The following is a 19,512-nucleotide window of genomic DNA, read 5'->3' as shown; positions in this document are numbered from 1 at the left end:
AAATAAAGTTTATTTCCGAAATAAAAAATTTAAATATTTATTTTCAAATCTTTTTGAAATAAAAAAAAAATAATCTTTATTTTTTAAAAACAAAACTTTATTTTTTGTTATTCTCTTTGAATTAAAAAAAATAGACAAAGATTTTCAAAAACAATATAAAATAGACAAAAGAAGTTATTTATAGAAAAAAAATAGAAAAAGATTTTCAAAAAAAAATTTGTTTTTTTTTATATTTTAGGAAAAAAAAATACTCAATAATTTTGTACGAAAAAAATAGTTATTTGTAGGAATTTTTTTTTTTTGAAAAAAAAAAAAGAAAATTTGTTTTTTTAATTTTGTAGGAAAAAAAATTTTAATTTATTTTTTGAAAAAAATATTTTCTAACGTGGAATTTAAAAATAAATATAAATTATTTTTTCCACGTGTACAAGCCACATCAGCAAATTTGCAAAGTTACTTGTCCTGCTGTACACCCAGGGGGCAAAATGAGGGAATCTATTTTTTGCAGGGGGTAAACAGAAAAAAAAATCTGTGCAGGGGGATAAACGAAAATTTCCTTATTTTGCAGAGAGTAAATAATCATTTACCCTTAGAATAATACGTCTAAAAATAATCTAAATTATGCGACGGTTGTTTTTCCTCTAAAAAAAATATTTGAATACTTTTTACCATTCAAATTATGAACGTCTTCTTCACTATTTTACTTTTGAATGTAGAGAAGATTCTTCTTGACGATTTCTCTTTGTTTAATCATCCCCAATAGAATTCTAGAGGATGTTCGAGAGGAGCGATCACATAGGTCATAAAAATTTTTGGGCACCAATATTTTTACTTAGTGTGTGTATGTGCGTGCGTGTGTGCGTGCGTCTGTGTGTATTAAAATAAATAAATTTATTAATTATTATAACTAAATTTTAAAATAAATTTAGACTCTTATTATCTTGACAGAGAAATCAATTTGAAGAATGAAAATATCAAAGAGGTATAATCTTTAACTTTTCTTTCACATATATATTTAAAATATGACTTATAAAAAAAATGAAGCACCAAAATTATAACTTATATAGAGCACTCAAAATCTCAAAAATGACCCTCATCATCTCATTGCTGGTTGATTAGTTTCGTCCATGTTTAACCCTCAATTCCTTGAAAACATGATAAACATACGTTTCACTGAATGTTGGAATTGTTTCGAAAGCTTCACTGAATTCACATAGTGTATGTGTCACCTTGTTTGAGTAGTTTTTATCGTGGATCAACATCCACTCACCAAAAGTGCCATCCACATATTTTTCTGATGGTGGTGAAATTGCTTCAAGAGAGGAAACACAAATGGGGAAAACAACAAAGGTACAAAGCATAGAGAAGGATGTTATCTTGATGTTGTTGATACGTAGAGATGAGAAGGATGTTATGTTTTGTGAAAAAATGAAAACTATGACACCTTTTTTATAGACCTAAACCATGCCCAAATTAGTTCACTCTTCATATTTTTTGGGGAAAATTACATTAACCTCCCTTAAAGTCTCTTTAAATGACACGCACACCCTTCAGTTTTGTAGTAGACACTTACCTCCCTCCCCTAAAGTTCTCTTAAAATAGATATAAACATCCGTTACAAGTTAACACCGTTTGTTGGTACGTTAACTTCTTTTTTTAAACTTAGGCAAGAAAAACGATTTTTTTTCCTTCTCTTGATGACCATGATTTCCATTATTTATCGTGTGGAACTTGGCTCTAGAGTTGCAATCAACGTAGGGATGGCAACGGGCGTCCATGGGTGCGGATTTGACACTTACCAAACCCACACCCGAAATCATCACCCAAACCCAAACCCAAAGACTGTTCGGGTGGCAAAACAACACCCACGCCCACACCCATTGGGTTCGGGTTTTTTCCACCCAAACCCAAACCCGTAGCACATTTGAAAATAATTTGCAAATTTAAGAAATTAAATTTCAACATACACTTTGAAGTAAATTATAACTAAAATTAAGGTCTTCCAAGGAAATTCAAACATAGACTTTCAAGAAATTACATCATAGACTTTCAAGAAATTAAATTACAACTAAAAATAAGGTCTTCCAAGAAAATTGTGGGAGACTATGGGGGTAATTAGGTAATTATAAAACATTTCGGGTGGGTGTATGGGTTTCGGGTGTGGGTTTGACTGATACCAAACCCATACCCATATTATCGGGTGTCACCCGAACCCAAACCCAGTCAAATCGGGTTTCGCCCGTTGACTTGAGTTTGGGTTCGGGTGGGTCTCTCGGGTTTGAGTTTTTTTGCCATCCCTAAATCAACGCAGTAGTATTATTATTAATAATAAAAGCCATAACAATAACTAGTCAATTTGAAAGAATGAATCTTAACTTCTTGAATTCTGAATTCTATCCACTATACGGAACAACAATGTAAACCAAATTGATAGTAACGGCGGAACAAAGGCATACAACTTCACACTAAATTAATGGTAACGGCGGAACTAAATTGAGTGAAAACTAAATGTAGCTTGACTTATTTCAAATCCTTATTATCAAACTAAATTGATAGTAACGGCAGAACAAAAGCTTACAACTTCACAAATCACAATTATAAGAGTACTCCCCAACAATATATCATAGCAAAACAACTATGCTGTTAAATGTAGAAATACAGCCTGAAATCATATAACAAAACAATCACCCTGTTTTCACCCAACAATGTACAATTGTTAAGGATAGGGGATTCATGGCATCCAATTTCAATAGACAGTACAAATTACACAGATGACATAAAATTGTCCTCTAATTAATTTGATATTACGCTACCTGAGGAAGTCTACTCTTGCGCCAGATCCAATAGTTGACTCTAATGGGGTCAACTTTTTCTAAAATAGAACAAATAGTTCTTGCTATATCTGAATCTTGTTCACCAAAATCCGAAGTCCTTAAAGCCTCAACGGCATCTTTGAAATCTTCATTTGGATGATAACCGAGGCAAATAAGATCCAACAGAGTACTTAGAGCAAACAAATAGTTGCTCTTAGTTTTCAAAATCTTTAAACATACTGAAGAAACTCGAGTGTCATTTACATATAATGCGCTTTCATCTTTGAAAAGTCCTCGAAGATATCTCCATGAGCTTTCATTTTCCGGGTAGGAAATAATGGCTTCAACGGTGTAAAGCACTTCAGAATCTCTCATAGCTTTCAGTCCCCCCAAGAAAGGAGACCTTGTTATGACAAAATATCTCTGTACAAAATATTACGTGTTAATTTTATCGAAATTGGAAAGATGAAGAAAATGCTTTAAAAGTAAAATGAATTGTTAAATTATTATTCCATACGATGCAAACACACAACATATAATAAGTAAATAGGATTAGAAAGTAATTATAGATTGCTATGTTATTCCATATACAAAGCAAAATCACCCCATTTAATAAGCAAATAGGATTAGAAAACATTTCTAAGCACTCCCTTTGTTCTCTTTTTTCATAATTGGCTATTTGTGTACGGGTAATTAAATATGTAGAACATGTTGGCAATCCTTACAGCAGAATTCAGGTCATTAAAGTATTCAAGAAATTGAACCTTAGATTGATTAAATCATAACAGCTAAAATTAAAGACTAGAATAAATGAAACTTTGCCAAAGTACTGTGAGATTGAGATAGTTGTTTCTCGATTGTAATTATTGGGAAATGTAACATTTTGGACGGTGAGATAAATATAAAGGATACTACATGCATTTGATCTCTCAATTAGTTAGTCAACAATCATAAAATTCCATGTTGAATGTTTAGTTATGTCATGTCGTACCAAAACTAAACATAACATGCACAACAGTTGGATACCTGATTCCAAGCAGAATTGTTAAACATGTCTTCTGCAAGCAGTTCATTACAATAATTGAGTTCATCTTCCCATCCTCCTAGTGTTTGAAGAACCCACTGTCCGTACAAGAAAAGTAAAATGAGTGACAATAATAATATGAACAGGCAAAACTGGGAGAAACTTAGATTCACGGAGACGATGGAAGAAACAAACCTGCCTATGAGACCATGCATGATAATGTTTGGCGTCAATAGACAGTATCTCCTTGGTGAACTCGAGTTCACTATTTCTAGCTTCAAGTCCTAATTTCTCAGCAACCCATCGTCTATGATGCCTATAAACATCTGGCATCAAGATCAATGTGATGATGTGTATGCAAAATAATCTAAAGAAAGCACTTCAAAGCAGGACATCTTGAATAGATATGGTTTACATAAGAAACCACTACCAAATATAAACTATAAAAGATAACAGTTATATACTTCCTCAAAATTCTTTCATGCAACTAAATGCCATGAAAGTATGAACAAAGAAACATGTTCTTTACAATTCAATGAAGGGATGATATGCAAATAAGAATAACTTTGAGTCACAGGCCAGCAACATCTACAGGTGAATAACCATCTCTGTTGGATATCATATTACCACCATGGTTTAATTTGTAAAACCGCAGGTGAATAAACTTGTGTGGTGCTTAGCCCATTGAACTTATTTTTTATGTTATGCATTCAACAAAGTCTAGAGTTTGCGACACCCACTATGGTTGATGAAGGTGGGAGAACATAAATGTCAAGAGAAGGAAGGGGAGTAGTAGTAACTATTGGAGGAAGGTTGAATTTTGAATGTGGTAATGAAAGAAGAATGGTGGATGGGATTGATCCATGGAGGTGGGTCAGTTGCAGGTCGGTTGCCAACTTGATGAATAACAAACAAACAAAAAAATAATCACATAGAAGTATAGAACCGGTCAACAGGTAAGTGGTAACAAAAAATAGGTAATGTGGCATGCAATAAGAGGTTGTGTCCAAACGCGAGTGTCTAAACGTTTGTTACTAGCATTACTCTTCCACTATTAATGATAAATATAAGTACCCAAACACAATACAAGTGACGTTTGGAGTTGCACAAGTGTTCCTTGGATACAGATCTACAACTTTCAGCAAGAAAAAAGAAGACACAAATCTGGTACAATAACTAGTTTTAGTAAAGGAAGCCTAATGCTATAACTCTGATACATGGACACACTTCAAAAATAGTAATATAGATGGAAAGGCCACGTAATTAGCTGTGTCCGATAATTTATCAAGTTTGCTGCATTCCACTATGAGGAGTGCTAGCAACACACTCTTTAACAAACACACTCTAAAACACTCTCTTCTATTGGTTAAAATTTATATGGGTCCCATAAAAGTTATATGGGTCCACATTTTTTTATGGGACCCATGTGAATTTCAACCAATAAAAGAGTGTGTTGGAGTGTGTTTGTTAAAGAGTGTGTTGCTAGCATTATTCTTCCAGTATTAATGATATAATAAGTTCCCAATTACAACTTAGCCTAATGCAGTATCAATGGAGAACTCAAGTACACCTCAGACAGAAATCTATAACTTTCAAAAAGGTAAAAGAAACAGATATACACAGATACTATTAACTAGTTTAGGAAAGAAAATAAAAGCTAGTGCTGTAAAGCTCCTACAGGGAAGTATGGATACTCCATAATAGTAGTTATACCAAGTCAAACACCTTATAGATACCACTCTGCAGTTTCAGTTTCAATAATTTGTGTACTAGTATATTGTAATATAGTATATGGAAAATGGAAATGCCACAATAATTAGCCTAGTCAAATAAATTTATAATCTTGTGATATTCCCACGATATAATTCTATGATTGGAACCTATGAGCACCAACTCTTAATTCTATAATCTTGTTAATATTTGCATCTACTTCAAACTAACAAGGGATAAATTTCCATTAAGTTAACATTTCAGACGATTCGTTGCAAGAACACCACAGTCCACAAACCACCATTCCATTTCTACACAGAAGCCATTCACTAAAAAAAACCTATAACAAATCGCTACGAATCACTATCACTACGAACGAAGAAAGAGATCTCACCAAATCTGATAATTTTTGGAATTTCCACTGGCAACTTTCCCCACAAATTCCCTTTCAACATGTAGGTCAACTTTTAGTGACTCAAGTAATAACCTTCGAAAATGCCACACCTATAACAGAAAACAGAACACGAATTCCATTAAATCATCACAAGATTACAAAAGCTAATTATCATAATTAACTTAAAAACTCAAGATTGATTAAATCAATGAATAAATCTATTTTAATTTGCATTGAATCTGAATTTGAAAAAGGAAAATTATAGTTAAGGTTGTTTCATACAGTGTAATTTCCGGCATTTAAACCGATAGCTTCTGCGGTGAGAGAAAGAGCGCGAGATGAATGTTCATTGGCGAAGTAAACAGCTCGAAAGTAATCCATAACTTCGGAAAACTCTTCGGAGTAGTTGATCGGAACAATCGGATTAGGACCGTCGTCTTGTGGAATCGGAGTAACGTCGGACCACTCCGGTCGCAAACTTATCGGAACACGATCGTCGTTCTCGTCTTCGATTCTTCCGGCCATCGTTCTCGATTCTTCTTTGATTCAGTTATGTTCACTCTCACTCACTTCTTCTTGTTATTCCTTTGCTAGTTAGTTACAACTTCCTAGAACTGGAAACTGGAAAGAACTAGATAGGTAGTGTTTACTTTTTATTGGGCTTAATATTTTGCATTAGTTCGGCCTGTTTCGGAGCACTTGTTAATCATATTAAAAAAGGAAGTAAAAGATAAAATTAACGTCGGTAAAAGAACTTTTTACATTTTTAAGATGTTGAATGCACAAATTTCAAAACAAAATTTTCATATTAATAAGCTTAAATAGTGTTCGTAGCACCGTTTACCATTTTTCGACAAATAATTCTCGTTCTATAATGCAAACCATACGACAAAGATGTGAGAACATGTTCTTTATTTTTCTCTCAATATAGTACCAATATATCGATCGAGTTAGACATGACTCGGGTGAGATTTGCTCAAGCTATATGTTCAAGCTTGATTCATTAGAGGACTTTTTATTCGAAACAAGCCCGTCTGAGGACTTTGTTTAATATGCACATAAATCTTTCACCATCCACAAACTTAGTTTGTCCATTTAATCAATAAATTTCACCATTGAATCAATTCACCATCCACAAACTTAGTTTGTCCATTTAATCAATAAATTTCACTATTGAATCAATATGTCACATCACATCTCATTCGATCTAATGGTGAGACGTATTGATCCAACGGTAAAAACAAGTTTGTGCATAATAAAATATTTGTCCCATATATGTACCATTGACTTGGCCTACTCTTATTGTGTCTATTTTTCCTCATCTGCAGCTATAATTATTGTATTGCAACAACTGTTCTTAACTTAATCTCATTATTGTGATTCTTATTTTTCTCATCTGCAAGACTGCAACAATCATTATTCTCATCTGTCATCTGATATAGATGAGCTCGACTTTGAAATTTCAATGAAAAATGTCGAAATTCTCAACTGTTCTCAAAATAACAGCTTTGCACAGAAAATGATGCAATTAACTAAGAAAATACACGTTTCTTCAAAAAAAAAAAAAAACACTAAAATAAAAAAAGAACATGCTAGTATTTATTTCAATATAGCTTTTTATTATTTTTTTTTCAACCAATATGTGAGTTTCTTTCCAACAATATAAGTGTACAAAAAAATCGAATGAGACAGTTTTGCACAGAATACTCATGTCAACTAATTCTACAAATTCAGAGCTTCCTTACTACTAAGCTATACGAAAAATGGAGAAAATTTGTACCAAAAAAGATATGGAGAGATTTTAAATGTAAAAAACAAAAGAATGCTAGAGATTCAGAGTATAGAAGTATGAATTTTGTCTAGATGTTTTTTCACTTAATGTTTTCTATGGTAGTCCATCTGATCTTTGAATTCTTGTTCACTTGTGAAAGAACTTCCAGATATCTCTGTCAGCCAAATCCTTAACCAAATGAACTCCAAAAACGCCCTCCTCGTCTACCAGATTTCTCAGCTGTCGTACTCCATTACTAAAGCCAACATAGTGCTTCTTAGTTGGAGCTAGATATACCACACCGTATGGAGGCCTTATACACTGTTATGAAAGGGAAACCAGATAAGAGGGAATAGAATGTTCTTTTAATTTAATTTAAAACTCAATTTAACAATTCAATTAACATCGACTAGGCAAAACTTATGCAATCGGGACAATGGCAAATAAGATCAAAATAATTAGGCGCATATAAGATTCTCATTGCGCAGAGACAATCAAGTACAAAGAAACAAACCTTCTTGATGAGAGCATACAACTTCTTCAAAGAGGTAACTGAGTATGGAATCTCTGTCATTAAAATAATATCATAGCCGCGATCCCCCTGATCTGCTTCATTAGCTCTTTCCCATGCTCGACTCCCTGAGAGTTTTTGAGACCTTCTCGAACTAGATTCGCGCCCAATGATGCTACCATCTTGGCTACTACATCCATCCATAAAATCTTCCTCGGAGAAGCTCAAACTCATTCCAGGCGTCACTTCATATCCATCATTTTTCACAGTAGACAACACACCAGGTAATTCTTCCCAGTCCCCAGCATAAAATTTAACTGTTGGTGCTAAAGTCTGTCTTGAAGGAGTAAGGGGAAGGGGAGACTCTGGTTGTCGACTCTGCCTATCTCGAGCTTGCTTGAGATTAGCAAGGACATTCGGTACAGTTGTGCATCTTACAGTTTCTGCATTTTGATCTTGAAAATGCACCAGGGAAGCTCCCTGTGAAATAAAGAATCATTTAGAGGGCAAAGCATATTATTCCAATGAATGAATGCTTCTTTGAACGCATGGGAAAAAAGTATAACTAATGTTTGTTATTCTCCCAAAATATGATTAAATTTTCTCTTCTTGCCACGAAACTTGTTTATCAGTTTGCAATATTACCGAAAAAGAATCCTAAATCTTAAGGTTGGTGGAACCAGGAAGATATTGGTCTGTTTGTTATATACATTTGGCAACACAAACATGTGTTGGATGGAAGGTAACATGTGTTGGATGGAAGGTATGGAACAAAGGTGCAAGCAAAGTGCACGGCAAAGCCCAATTTTGACATTGTTACATTGAGAATAATTTAAGCCAAACATGCTGATTGTGTAATTTGTATGTTCAAGTATTCGAGCTACATTAAACCAACACCTACACAAACTAGATAAATGTTGAAGTTCTTTACAGCTATGAAATATAAACAAGCTAGTGACAAATGACCCAGAAAAAGAGAAAGTAAGCACTGAAACCACAAGTGCAACTAATATACCTTCAAGCAAGCAAAGATTCCAGGAAGTCCATAGTTGCAATTGAGCTGCAAGAACCGTGAGGCAAAGAGTTATTAAATTATGAATAATAATTACCACTGAAATGACTGAAAAATATGGAGCAAGGGAGAAGAAAAGAGAGAAATCTCATGACAATGATATAGCGAACATTGAAAGCATTTTAAAAAAATTGAGAGAAACAGTGAAGCACAAGAATTAAAGACACCGCCAAATTAAGGCATAATACCAAGCAATAATCTATTTCAACAAGTTACCTCAAGAACTCTTTTTCCTCTGAAGGTCAGTTGCCCATCACGAATCTCATTCTTAAGAACATTGACAAGATCAATGGAACTGGCCCAGGATTTTAGATAGCCTGCAAAGTAACAGATAGATCAATCTGATACTACCCCTCCTTTGTAATTGATGAGGAAATAAATTACATTACATGTATATTATATATCAAAGCATAATTGTTAAATTATATTATCCTCAACAAGAATCACGTCATTATTTTTCTAACACAAATTGGCTCTGTAGGTTGATTAAATATTTTGAACCTATACAGCATTAAACCTTAGGGACTTTCCTTTTCCTTTCATGCCAAAATTTTTTTGCCCTTAAGTATCATATTCATAGCATAGCATACCACTAGGGGTGTTCATGGTTTGGATATTTTAGTATCCAGACCATATCCATATAATAACCAATAAAATGGATGGGATTTTACAACCATTTCCAAAAACCGGTTTGAGAAAACAGAACCATCTCCACAAGCACAAATCAAGAGGTCTATAATCACCGTCATAATTACAATAAATTTATTTTGAAAATTCTCATTTTGAAATTAAATAAGTTGTTGCATGATCTTATCTTTGATAGCTTCAGTGAGAGTCGGTTAAGCAAACGACATGGAAATTAATTTGTAGTAATAGCTGTAAATAAATTAATAATAGAAGGCATGAAATTGATGAATGAATCAATTGTAAAATTGCTATCAACAACTTGCTTCGTGATCGTGGAATTAGAAAATTGATTCAACGAAGGTTCACGTATATAGAGATTCATGATTGTGGAATTAAAAAAATCGAAACTAATCTAGGTCGTTAAAAGTGTGATCTCTTAAATACTCTTTTGACATGAAATTAACCAACATGAAAAGTACAGCACCAGATGTGAAAACTGAAAGGAAAAAGAAAATGAAATAATGGAAAAATATAAAGAAAGTTGCACCTATAGATCTGAATATGATGTTCTTTGCAAATATACTGGAGAGAGAGTGGGTTTAGCAAATATGACTATATTTTTTGTTATGGGTATCCAACAGCTTGGAATTGGATATGGTTATCCAACAAAACCAAGATATGGACCGGTTACTAACTTAAATAAAATTATCCGGTTTTTTGGCAACCGGATATGTATATGGTTATCGATATCTCACTTATCCGGTTAAAATGAACATCCCTACATTCAGCGATTCTCTATTATAATAATTGGTTGACTGTGTTATTTTTACATAGTAATGCACTAGGAAAAAAATACTGGTTCACAGAAAAATAATCACACATCCAACACCAGCAGACCGAAATAACATGTACATACCGTCTGGTCTTGAGGATGTCTCTGAACCACTGAACCCTATGATATCAGCAACACTCACTATTCCCTGGAGAAGGTTTAAGATAGCATCAGTTTCAGCCCAACTATCTAACTAACTGATACACAAACATAAGCTCTAAAATTACGTCAATATCATTGAAGACAAAATTTATTGTGATAAATTTTTCAAGAAAATGAGGGCATAAAAGAGTTCTCATTAAGCGATATTGCAAATTCGTCATTCAAAAGTGCATGCGATACCACATAAATGTTAACTAAAGGATCTTATTGGGCACGTTTGCCAACTGCACGACACGGCATCCCAACCAAGAAAATTATTTTATCTTATTATAACATATTATTAAAAAAACCAAAAGATAAACAATGGATTATTAAACTTCTGTACACGCAGTTAATTAATAATTTTTGATAATTGTCTTTCCACTAATACCAACCAAATGAAAGAATGGAAACCAGCCTAAAATCGTTCCACTTTCATTGATTCAACAATAACACTAATTTCCCATAAAGAATTTAAATTAGGAAAGGGGCAAAAAAGAGGAGCTCCTATCAACTTGTTCAGGAAAATTTGTAATATGGAAAAAAGAAATAGCTTTCGAGATTATATTCTTCCAAGCCATTTGATCATGCTACCCTTCAGAAAACAATTACTGTGGAATGAACAATGCTTAGATTTACCTTAAAATGGTCAATATTTTCCCCAGTGTCCTTGTCCGAGTGAAATGCCTGCAGAGCATGACATATTTAAATCTGTTATACTTTAATCTACATTCACCTCAAAAGTAGGCAAGAAATTTCATCTAAATGGCTTAATTTCGAGGAAATTTTTTTTCCCCTGTTGTCGGTTGGTTCGGGGGTGATTGGTTGGATGAAATAAAAAAATGGGAGCTGTACCTTCGAAGGAATAATCTCCACTGCTGGTGACACAAGATGAATATCTTTCTCAGGAATGGAGGATATACTGAGACTTCCACGATCATGAGTTACTAGGCCAGGCAAGCATTGTGCAAGTATTGCCGGTGCACGCATCGCGATAGGTACAAAAAATCAATCGCCCAAAGAACTGATAATATAAGCTACAAATACAATCATATATTAGAATTAGGAATACAACACAAACACCACCTATCAATCTTTTACACTTACACCACTTAATTACTTTCAATAGAATGTGATATTAACCGGTCAAACCATTAACTCGTGTAATATTATCTTCATGATCACATATTCAAATAATTTGTATATATGTTTCCTAATTTCCTAATAGTGTCATTTACTTATATTTTTAGTAACACTTTATATACATTCAAATAAGGTGTCTAATGAAGTATTATAAATTTTCATAAACTTTCAATTAAACAATTTGACCGAGCAATTTCACATTCTAACAAACATTATTAAGTAGAACTATTAATTGATCATATCACTTAGAATTAAGTTAAATAAAAATATTAGACAATAATCACAAAAATCAAATTGCAGTGTATTTTAACAACAAGAAACAAAATCATACACATAATATTAAAAACATCTTAATCACAAACAGTAATTAATTTTTATAAAAAAAAAAAATAAACAGAATCTGAGATCATGAATTGCATGATTAAGCGAGAATCAAACAATATATAAAATCGGAAGCAAAATTGATACGAGAGAAAGCGTAATTATACATGATCACAAAAAATAATAATAAAAAATTGAAAATAAATAATTGAGGAATTGGAAAAGCGAAGAGATATACCTGAAGGAAGAAGAAGAAAAGAGAATATGAGAGAGATTTGAGAGATAGATTTTGTGAAGAGATGAAAAAATGAGATTGAAACAAAAATTTCAAAGTCTAAACTGTAAACAAAGAAAAGAAAGTAAAAGGAGGAAGAAACAGAGAAGAAGCTTCTTCGGCGTCAGAGAGGTGTATGCAACAGTAAATGATGTAATTACTAAAATATCCTTTTTGGTGTGTTTGTAGTTTTGTACAGTTGTATTGTGGGGTCTATTTAGATCGAATGCTTTTTGGTCCTTTTGTTCTTTTTGGAACCAACCCCGTTTTGATTAGAGCATTATTAGCTAGTGCTCTGTATGTACGGATATTCTTTTTAGGTACTCCCTCCGTCCCAAAAAGAATGACCCATTTTGAATATATGCACTATTCATATATATTGTTTTGACCATATTTTTCTACTAATAAATAAAAATAAATATTAACATATAAGATGTTGTTAGATTCGTCTCGATGAGTATTTTCAAAATATCAATTTTTTATAATTTTTACTATTATACAATTAAAGATATTAGTCGCTAAAGTTATGCATTGGCATGCGTGTTTCGGTCAACTGGGTCATTCTTTTTGGGACGGAGGGAGTATACTAACCCCACACTATAAACGTTCGTTTTTTAAATCTTAAAAAGTTATCTCAATTAATCTATTTCATTGGGGAAAAAATCAGCTATTAGTTAGCTTATTACATGCTTAGGGTGGTTTTTTGTGTTTGTATATTTTGTTTTGAGCGCGCTTAAATATTAATCATGACATGTGTTAAAGAATATTTTCTCTAACGATTTTGTTGGATATGAGTACGTCAGAAACTCATTTGAACATTAGGTTACATAAGTGATATGTTTGTCGTCTAGGCAAAAAGAAAGCATTTGTCATATGGGTGTTTAAGTCTGAAAGTTCACTATTATTGATATATGTATAAATAAGATATTTTGATACATACATAAAGTAATCTTGAGATATGATTGACCACATCGACAATTAATCGGTTTACCTAATCATATCATAGACATAACTAACGATACATGAATAGACACTTTAAATGCTTTCGATTCAGGTTACATGTTTAGATTTATTATGTGTATTTGTATATTTTGTGCATATTTTGAGTTTCTATATGCACTAAGAGCGCCTTAACCCGCCTATATATTCATCATAACATGTGTCAAAGAATATTTTGTCTGACAATCTTGTTAGATATGAGCATGTTAATTAGAAACTCATTCGAAGATTAGGTCACACAAACGATACACTTATTGTCTAGGCAAAATAAAATCATTTGTCTTATTGAGTGCCTAAGTCTAGAAAGTCACTATTATCATATATGTATGAATAAGATATCTCATCACACAAACACAAAGAGCACCGTCACACACCTAAATATTCATTGTGACACAAACACTATTCTTTTAGGAGTCAGGATATGTATAATTTGCTTATGCTTATAGTTATTGGATAAAAATCCAATTTTAATTTTAGTGATGTTTTGTTTTTACCCTAAATAGATTAGAGTATATAAAACAGTCTATATGAGTATAATTCAATTGATAAGAAAATTATAATATACAAGAGTCAAAGTTTAAACATGGTATTTACTATTTATTTATTTAACAGGATTAATTATCAGCGACTAAATTATTTGAAAAAAGGTCATCACATGGTATAAAGTTTTTTTTTGTTTTTTTGAACCACACATGGTATAAAGTTTAACACATGTGTTAATTGTTATTTTAGTTTTGTCTCCTTAAGCCACTCATTCCATCCTTATTTTTCATCATTTATTTGACAATATATACTATATAGCATCAAGCAATATCTTTCTATGATTTTTAGTAAACCAAAATATCTCATAGGAAACCGGTAGAAGAATTTATCTTTTTTCCAGTTAGGCCGATTAAATCCGTGCACAAATTTATTTTAGTACATTTTTAGAAAAACACAAGACTTATTATAAAAATAAATTAAAAATATTAAATAATGTATGTAGAGTCCATAAATTGAATCTTGGTCAAAGAAGATTATGAGGCCCATTTGAACTATGCAAATATATAACTATTCTATTATATTATATTTATAGCTAAAATGATTAATTTTGTTAAACTTTTGACTCAAAATTTTAGTTATAAAACTTGTTTGAATTGCTTAGTCTTTAAGCCGAACCGGCAATCTTCTAACATATATTTTTCTGTTTAGATGAGATGTCAAACTCTGAACCAAATGGTTAAAAGAACCAAAAATCTATAATTTTTGTTTTAACTTATTTAATGTTGTTGGATACATAAACCTTTTGATGCTATTACAAAAAATTGATTTACTTTAATTTTCTGATGAATATAGAGTTATTGAGTTCATTCTATTTTGTTCATGCCCTTGAAATTCATTCAACAATTGAATTCAACTCAAATTTTGTTTTCATCTTTGCAGAACATGACAATGAGTTGACATGAGGAGGGGAAGGAACGTTCCATTCAATTTCCGACCACCAGCTAGTTCACCTATGTATCAGGTCAGATATTGTCTATTCTATTTTCTGCTTATAAAATTAAAATTCATTACAGTAAGTACTCATAGTCATTGACCATTTTTTATATAAAAATATAGCAATATTGCAGGACTAGACCTATTAAATTAATTAACTTTGAAAAGTAAACGCATTTTTGTTTTATTCATGAGAAATTCTTAGGTGAGTCCTCACCTAAGCATTAATGATTAGGCACAACCAATAAAATTCTTACAACTCATTAATATATTAAATAATTAAAAATAATTAATAGAATATTAATAAAATCAAATCTAACCAAATATGGAAAATAGGAAGAAACAACAAAAAAAGTCATGAAACCAAAAAAAAAAATTTTTTTGCGCCAGATTAATAGAAATAAGAAGAGAAAAGCTATACTTTTTTTTAGTCTTATATTTTTTGAAAATTCAAGGGCTATTCAAATTATTATGGTTCATTTGATGAAAAATAGAGGATTATTTTGATAAGTTAACTTATATAGAATACCGTAATATGGACCCTAAAAAATAAGGACCAGCGGTGAACCTCGTAATATGACCGGCTATAGCCAATAACATTAGGATAATTATTTTTGTGTATATTTTTGAATTTTTTTTTAAGTTCCTCTTCTACGGACAAACATCTCCAGCAAAATCAATCTGTGATTGATTCTCTTCAAACAAAACAATCACTGCTTCTATCAGAAGGAGTGGTGGGTGCAAATTGTAGACGAAAAAAAAAAGGAAAAAGAAGTGTTACCATTGTTGGCCTCCGACCAATAAATTTGTATTAAACGGAAGAAGTGGGTGGCGATTCAGAATAAGAATAACACAATCTTGTGACAGAGTAAAATTGCAAGGAACTGCTAACATGTTAAAACTTGATTTCTACTCACCTGGGAGACGCGATTGTTTCGTACAAGTAGAAGTTTGCGTTGGAAAATATCTGAACTTGGCTTCTATTTTATTTATCTCTCTAATCAGTTGTTCATCACTTTTCTTCACAGACAATTACTTGGATCTGATAAGTTATTACTCAGTGGTGGCTTGTCAATTTTTTTTTCCGTTATCATTATCCTTTAATCCGTTGTCAATTATGAGTATGTTATTTGATTTATGTGTTAGCAACTAATCAGAGAAATATGCATTGCACAGTAAAAACATTTTTCTTTCACAAAATTAAAATGAAACTTAAATTAAATGTAAGAAGAATGGAACTATGGAAGAAATTCATTGTTTGTTTGTCAAATTGGATGGAAACTTGGATAAGTGGATATGTTTTCGTTTCAACCGGTTAACATATTCATATATAGGCTATAGCCGGTGATTTTATAAGGTTCACCCGTGGTCCTTATTTTTTGGGTCCATATTAGGGGCTTCCATATATATATATATATATATATATATATATATATATATATATATATATATATATATATATATATATATATATATATATATATATATATATATATATATATATATATAAGCTAATTGATTCAATTTGTAGTATTTGGTAAAATTAACGGTTGAATTAGTTTATAAGTATCAAACGACATAAAAAAGAAATATATTTAATTTTTTCTAGTAAGAATCTCGGAGAAAATTTAATATTAATTAAATATATTTCTTGTTTATGTCGTTTGATACTTATAAACTAATTCAACCGTTAATTTTACCAAATACTACAAATTTTTTTGGTTTCATGACTTTTTTTGTTGTTTCTTCCTATTTTCCATATTTGGTTAGATTTGATTTTATTAATATTCTATTAATTATTTTTAATTATTTAATATATTAATGAGTTGTAAGAATTTTATTGGTTGTGCCTAATCATTAATGCTTAGGTGAGGACTCACCTAAGAATTTCTCTTTATTCATATGTTGTCACAAAATGAACAAGAAAATTCAAAACAGAATATATGATCACAAAATGTGATAGTTGGTTTAGATTAATTCCAAATGACTTAATTGACCAAATGCTTTGAAAAAGTGCACAGTTTGAACAAATTAATTCAAACAGTGCAAACCTATGAAACACATGGACACTCCTGAAATTAGGTGTCTCGGTATCAGATACGCATTGATGTCTAATATTTATAATCACATTAAATTATGTTATTTTTTAAAATTATTATCTATGTCGATCTATAAATGTCTGTGTTGTATCTCGTATCCTTGCTTTATAAATGAGAACATTTTGCTAGTAAGCTAACTACTTATGCAGGTACACCATGTGAACTACAATAATTGTTCAGACACAATCAATACAATATGCAGGATAATGTTAAAATAATTTCAACATAAAGTTTGATAATTATTTTAATTTTTTCTAAAATTATTGCTTATATATATATATATATATATATATATATATATATATAATGTCATTGTATTCACCAACATTACGTTAGTACGAGTGAAACTAGACTCAAATCCCATAAAAGACGTGTTAGGTTCGAACCTTGTAGATCGATAATAAAAACTTGGTTAGGAGGAGGAGAGATCCCACTATAGGTGGTCAGACAGATTCTTCAACAGAAATTAGAAATTGACAAAAAGTCGGCGGTATGTTCGCACCAATAACACTATTACAAACGTCACTGTATTCAAACAAAATTTTGTCTCATGATAAACAAAAACTGTATTAAACCCTATGTATACCACCATGTCCTAACACACATGTTCTTCAATTACAGCCTATAGTCATGTGAAGTGAGTTAAAGGCCTAATTAAGTTCTAAGTTATGACATAATTCATAAGTTACAGTCATAGTCATGTTTCCTCTACATTTAGTTTGGAAGATACCTATGCATGTGCTTGTGAATTATTGAAGAGATTCCTCCAGCATAAAATCATCACCAATAAATTCAGAATCAAGTCCCTCATGTCCATCAAATTCATTGAGCCCTACCAATGTCTCAATTGCAAATTCTTGGTCTAAATCAAAATATTCCAAAGGAATGTCTATGTCTGAATCAAAATCCTCGTCGCCTTTTTGTTTGCGGCCCTTTATCCTAGATGTTTTTGATCCGGAGTCAAAAACAAGTATTTTTCTAGGTGAGCTACAAAATGAACTTTCATCAGAATCCCAATTGAATTCCCCTTCAAATGGCCAAAAAAGTGGTTCGTCGCCATTGAACTCTTCTATGTCAGGAGTTTTCAATAGATTCTCTGCTGAAAAAACATCTTCTGACTCGCCGCAGTGTGGTGTAGTGAATGAAGAAATGGTAGAGACTGAAGGAAGAATCTCATTACCCCAATTTATCTTAAAAGATGAGATTGGAGAACCAACATGGACACACTCGAGTCCATGTTTTGAGTCTGGAGTCCACTCGCTGTCTTGCTCGTCAAGTTTGAGTAAGGAGTCCCAGTAACTTGGCGTACCTATGTCTGAGATCTCGGTTTCAGAATCACCGTTGTAGCTTAGAGGACTAGAAGGGTCCTCAGGTATCATTGAATCCGAGAGCCATTTAGAGTCTTCCTCTTCAAGACTTAGTAAAGAACGCCGATAACTTGCTTTGTCCGAAATCCATTCATTGTCTTCCTCTTCAAGTTTCAGCAATGAGTCCCAGTAACTTGGTGTGCCTACGTCTGAGATATCGGTGAAAGAATCACCATTGGAGCTTAGAGGACTATAAGGGTCCTCGGATATCATTGAATCCGAGAGCCATGCAGAATCTTCCTCTTCAAGACTCAATAAAGAATCCCAATAACTTGCTTTGTCCAAATTCAAGTCACCTTCGTTTTCAAGTTTGAGCAAGGAGTCCCAATAACTAGGCGTGCCTGTGTCTAAAATCTTGGTGAAAGAATCAGAATTGTGGCTTAGAGGTGTTGACAAGTTCTGAGATATCATCGAATTTGAGAGCAATTCAGAGTCTTCCTCTTCAAGACTTAGCAAAGAATGCCAGTAACTTGTTCTGTCGAAATACGAAAACTCTGATAAAACATCATAATAGGTGGATGAGGAAATACTGTGGGGAGACCCTAAGCTCTCATAGTAGCAAAGTCCATCATTGACATTGTTTGATCGTTCATTTGGAATGATGCTTCTGTTGGATAAAGGAACCTTCTCTTCATGTTTTACATTGCAACCGCCGAAAAAATTGACCTTTTTGCTCAATAGAAAGTATGAGCTTGTCACTAAATACAACCAGAAAGCCAACCAGTTTTGATTCTCTTCAACAAACAAAGAAGAACTTCTCCGGTTATCGCAGCATTGATGAAAATCGTTATTTTTCTCTGATGATGATACTTGAGGGCAAATAGCAGTTACTTGATTTCTCATATTACAAAGCTGAACAGTTTGTTTTTGTTCTTCTATCATGCAACCAGTGACACTTCCTGTTAAACTCATTCCAGTAGCTACCATCTTCAATAAGG

The 19,512-nt window shown here is 32.3% G+C and overlaps 2 protein-coding genes across 2 annotated transcripts; both read right to left on the bottom strand.

Moving 5' to 3' along the window:
• Window positions 1–2,598: 2,598 nt before the first annotated feature.
• On the bottom strand, window positions 2,599–6,627 carry LOC123894059 (protein farnesyltransferase/geranylgeranyltransferase type-1 subunit alpha-like). Its single transcript, XM_045943933.1, has 5 exons — window positions 6,224–6,627; window positions 5,942–6,051; window positions 4,033–4,153; window positions 3,840–3,935; window positions 2,599–3,236 (listed from the first exon to the last, which is right to left on the bottom strand). The coding sequence occupies exons 1-5, from the start codon at window positions 6,464–6,466 to the stop codon at window positions 2,805–2,807; spliced, it is 1,002 nt and encodes a 333-aa protein (XP_045799889.1). The 5' UTR covers window positions 6,467–6,627; the 3' UTR covers window positions 2,599–2,804.
• A 981-nt stretch (window positions 6,628–7,608) lies between these two features.
• Window positions 7,609–12,792, bottom strand: LOC123894057. The gene is made up of 8 exons (XM_045943932.1): window positions 12,598–12,792; window positions 11,751–11,932; window positions 11,535–11,582; window positions 10,839–10,902; window positions 9,512–9,612; window positions 9,239–9,283; window positions 8,227–8,703; window positions 7,609–8,033 (listed from the first exon to the last, which is right to left on the bottom strand). The coding sequence occupies exons 2-8, from the start codon at window positions 11,883–11,885 to the stop codon at window positions 7,860–7,862; spliced, it is 1,044 nt and encodes a 347-aa protein (XP_045799888.1). The 5' UTR covers window positions 11,886–11,932; window positions 12,598–12,792; the 3' UTR covers window positions 7,609–7,859.
• Window positions 12,793–19,512: the final 6,720 nt, after the last annotated feature.

The sequence above is a fragment of the Trifolium pratense genome, linkage group LG7 (assembly GCF_020283565.1).
Source record: "Trifolium pratense cultivar HEN17-A07 linkage group LG7, ARS_RC_1.1, whole genome shotgun sequence".
Classification (NCBI taxonomy): Eukaryota; Viridiplantae; Streptophyta; class Magnoliopsida; order Fabales; family Fabaceae; genus Trifolium; species Trifolium pratense.
This window is presented reverse-complemented; position numbering and strand designations above follow the sequence as displayed.

What these genes read in the sequence shown, in the direction of transcription:
- LOC123894059 (XM_045943933.1), bottom strand. Translation starts at nt 6,466, where the DNA reads ATGGCCGGAAGAATCGAAGACGAGAACGACGATCGTGTTCCGATAAGT. An exon ending in TAAATGCCGGAAATTACACT is followed by an intron (nt 6,052 to 6,223) that starts GTATGAAACAAC and finishes TTTCTGTTATAG; the next exon opens with GTGTGGCATTTTCGAAGGTT. An exon ending in TCCAAAAATTATCAGATTTG is followed by an intron (nt 4,154 to 5,941) that starts GTGAGATCTCTT and finishes AGATGTTTATAG; the next exon opens with GCATCATAGACGATGGGTTG.
- LOC123894057 (XM_045943932.1), bottom strand. Translation starts at nt 11,885, where the DNA reads ATGCGTGCACCGGCAATACTTGCACAATGCTTGCCTGGCCTAGTAACT. An exon ending in GACATCCTCAAGACCAGACG is followed by an intron (nt 9,613 to 10,838) that starts GTATGTACATGT and finishes GTTACTTTGCAG; the next exon opens with GCTATCTAAAATCCTGGGCC. An exon ending in TGTATGCTCTCATCAAGAAG is followed by an intron (nt 8,034 to 8,226) that starts GTTTGTTTCTTT and finishes CTTTCATAACAG; the next exon opens with TGTATAAGGCCTCCATACGG.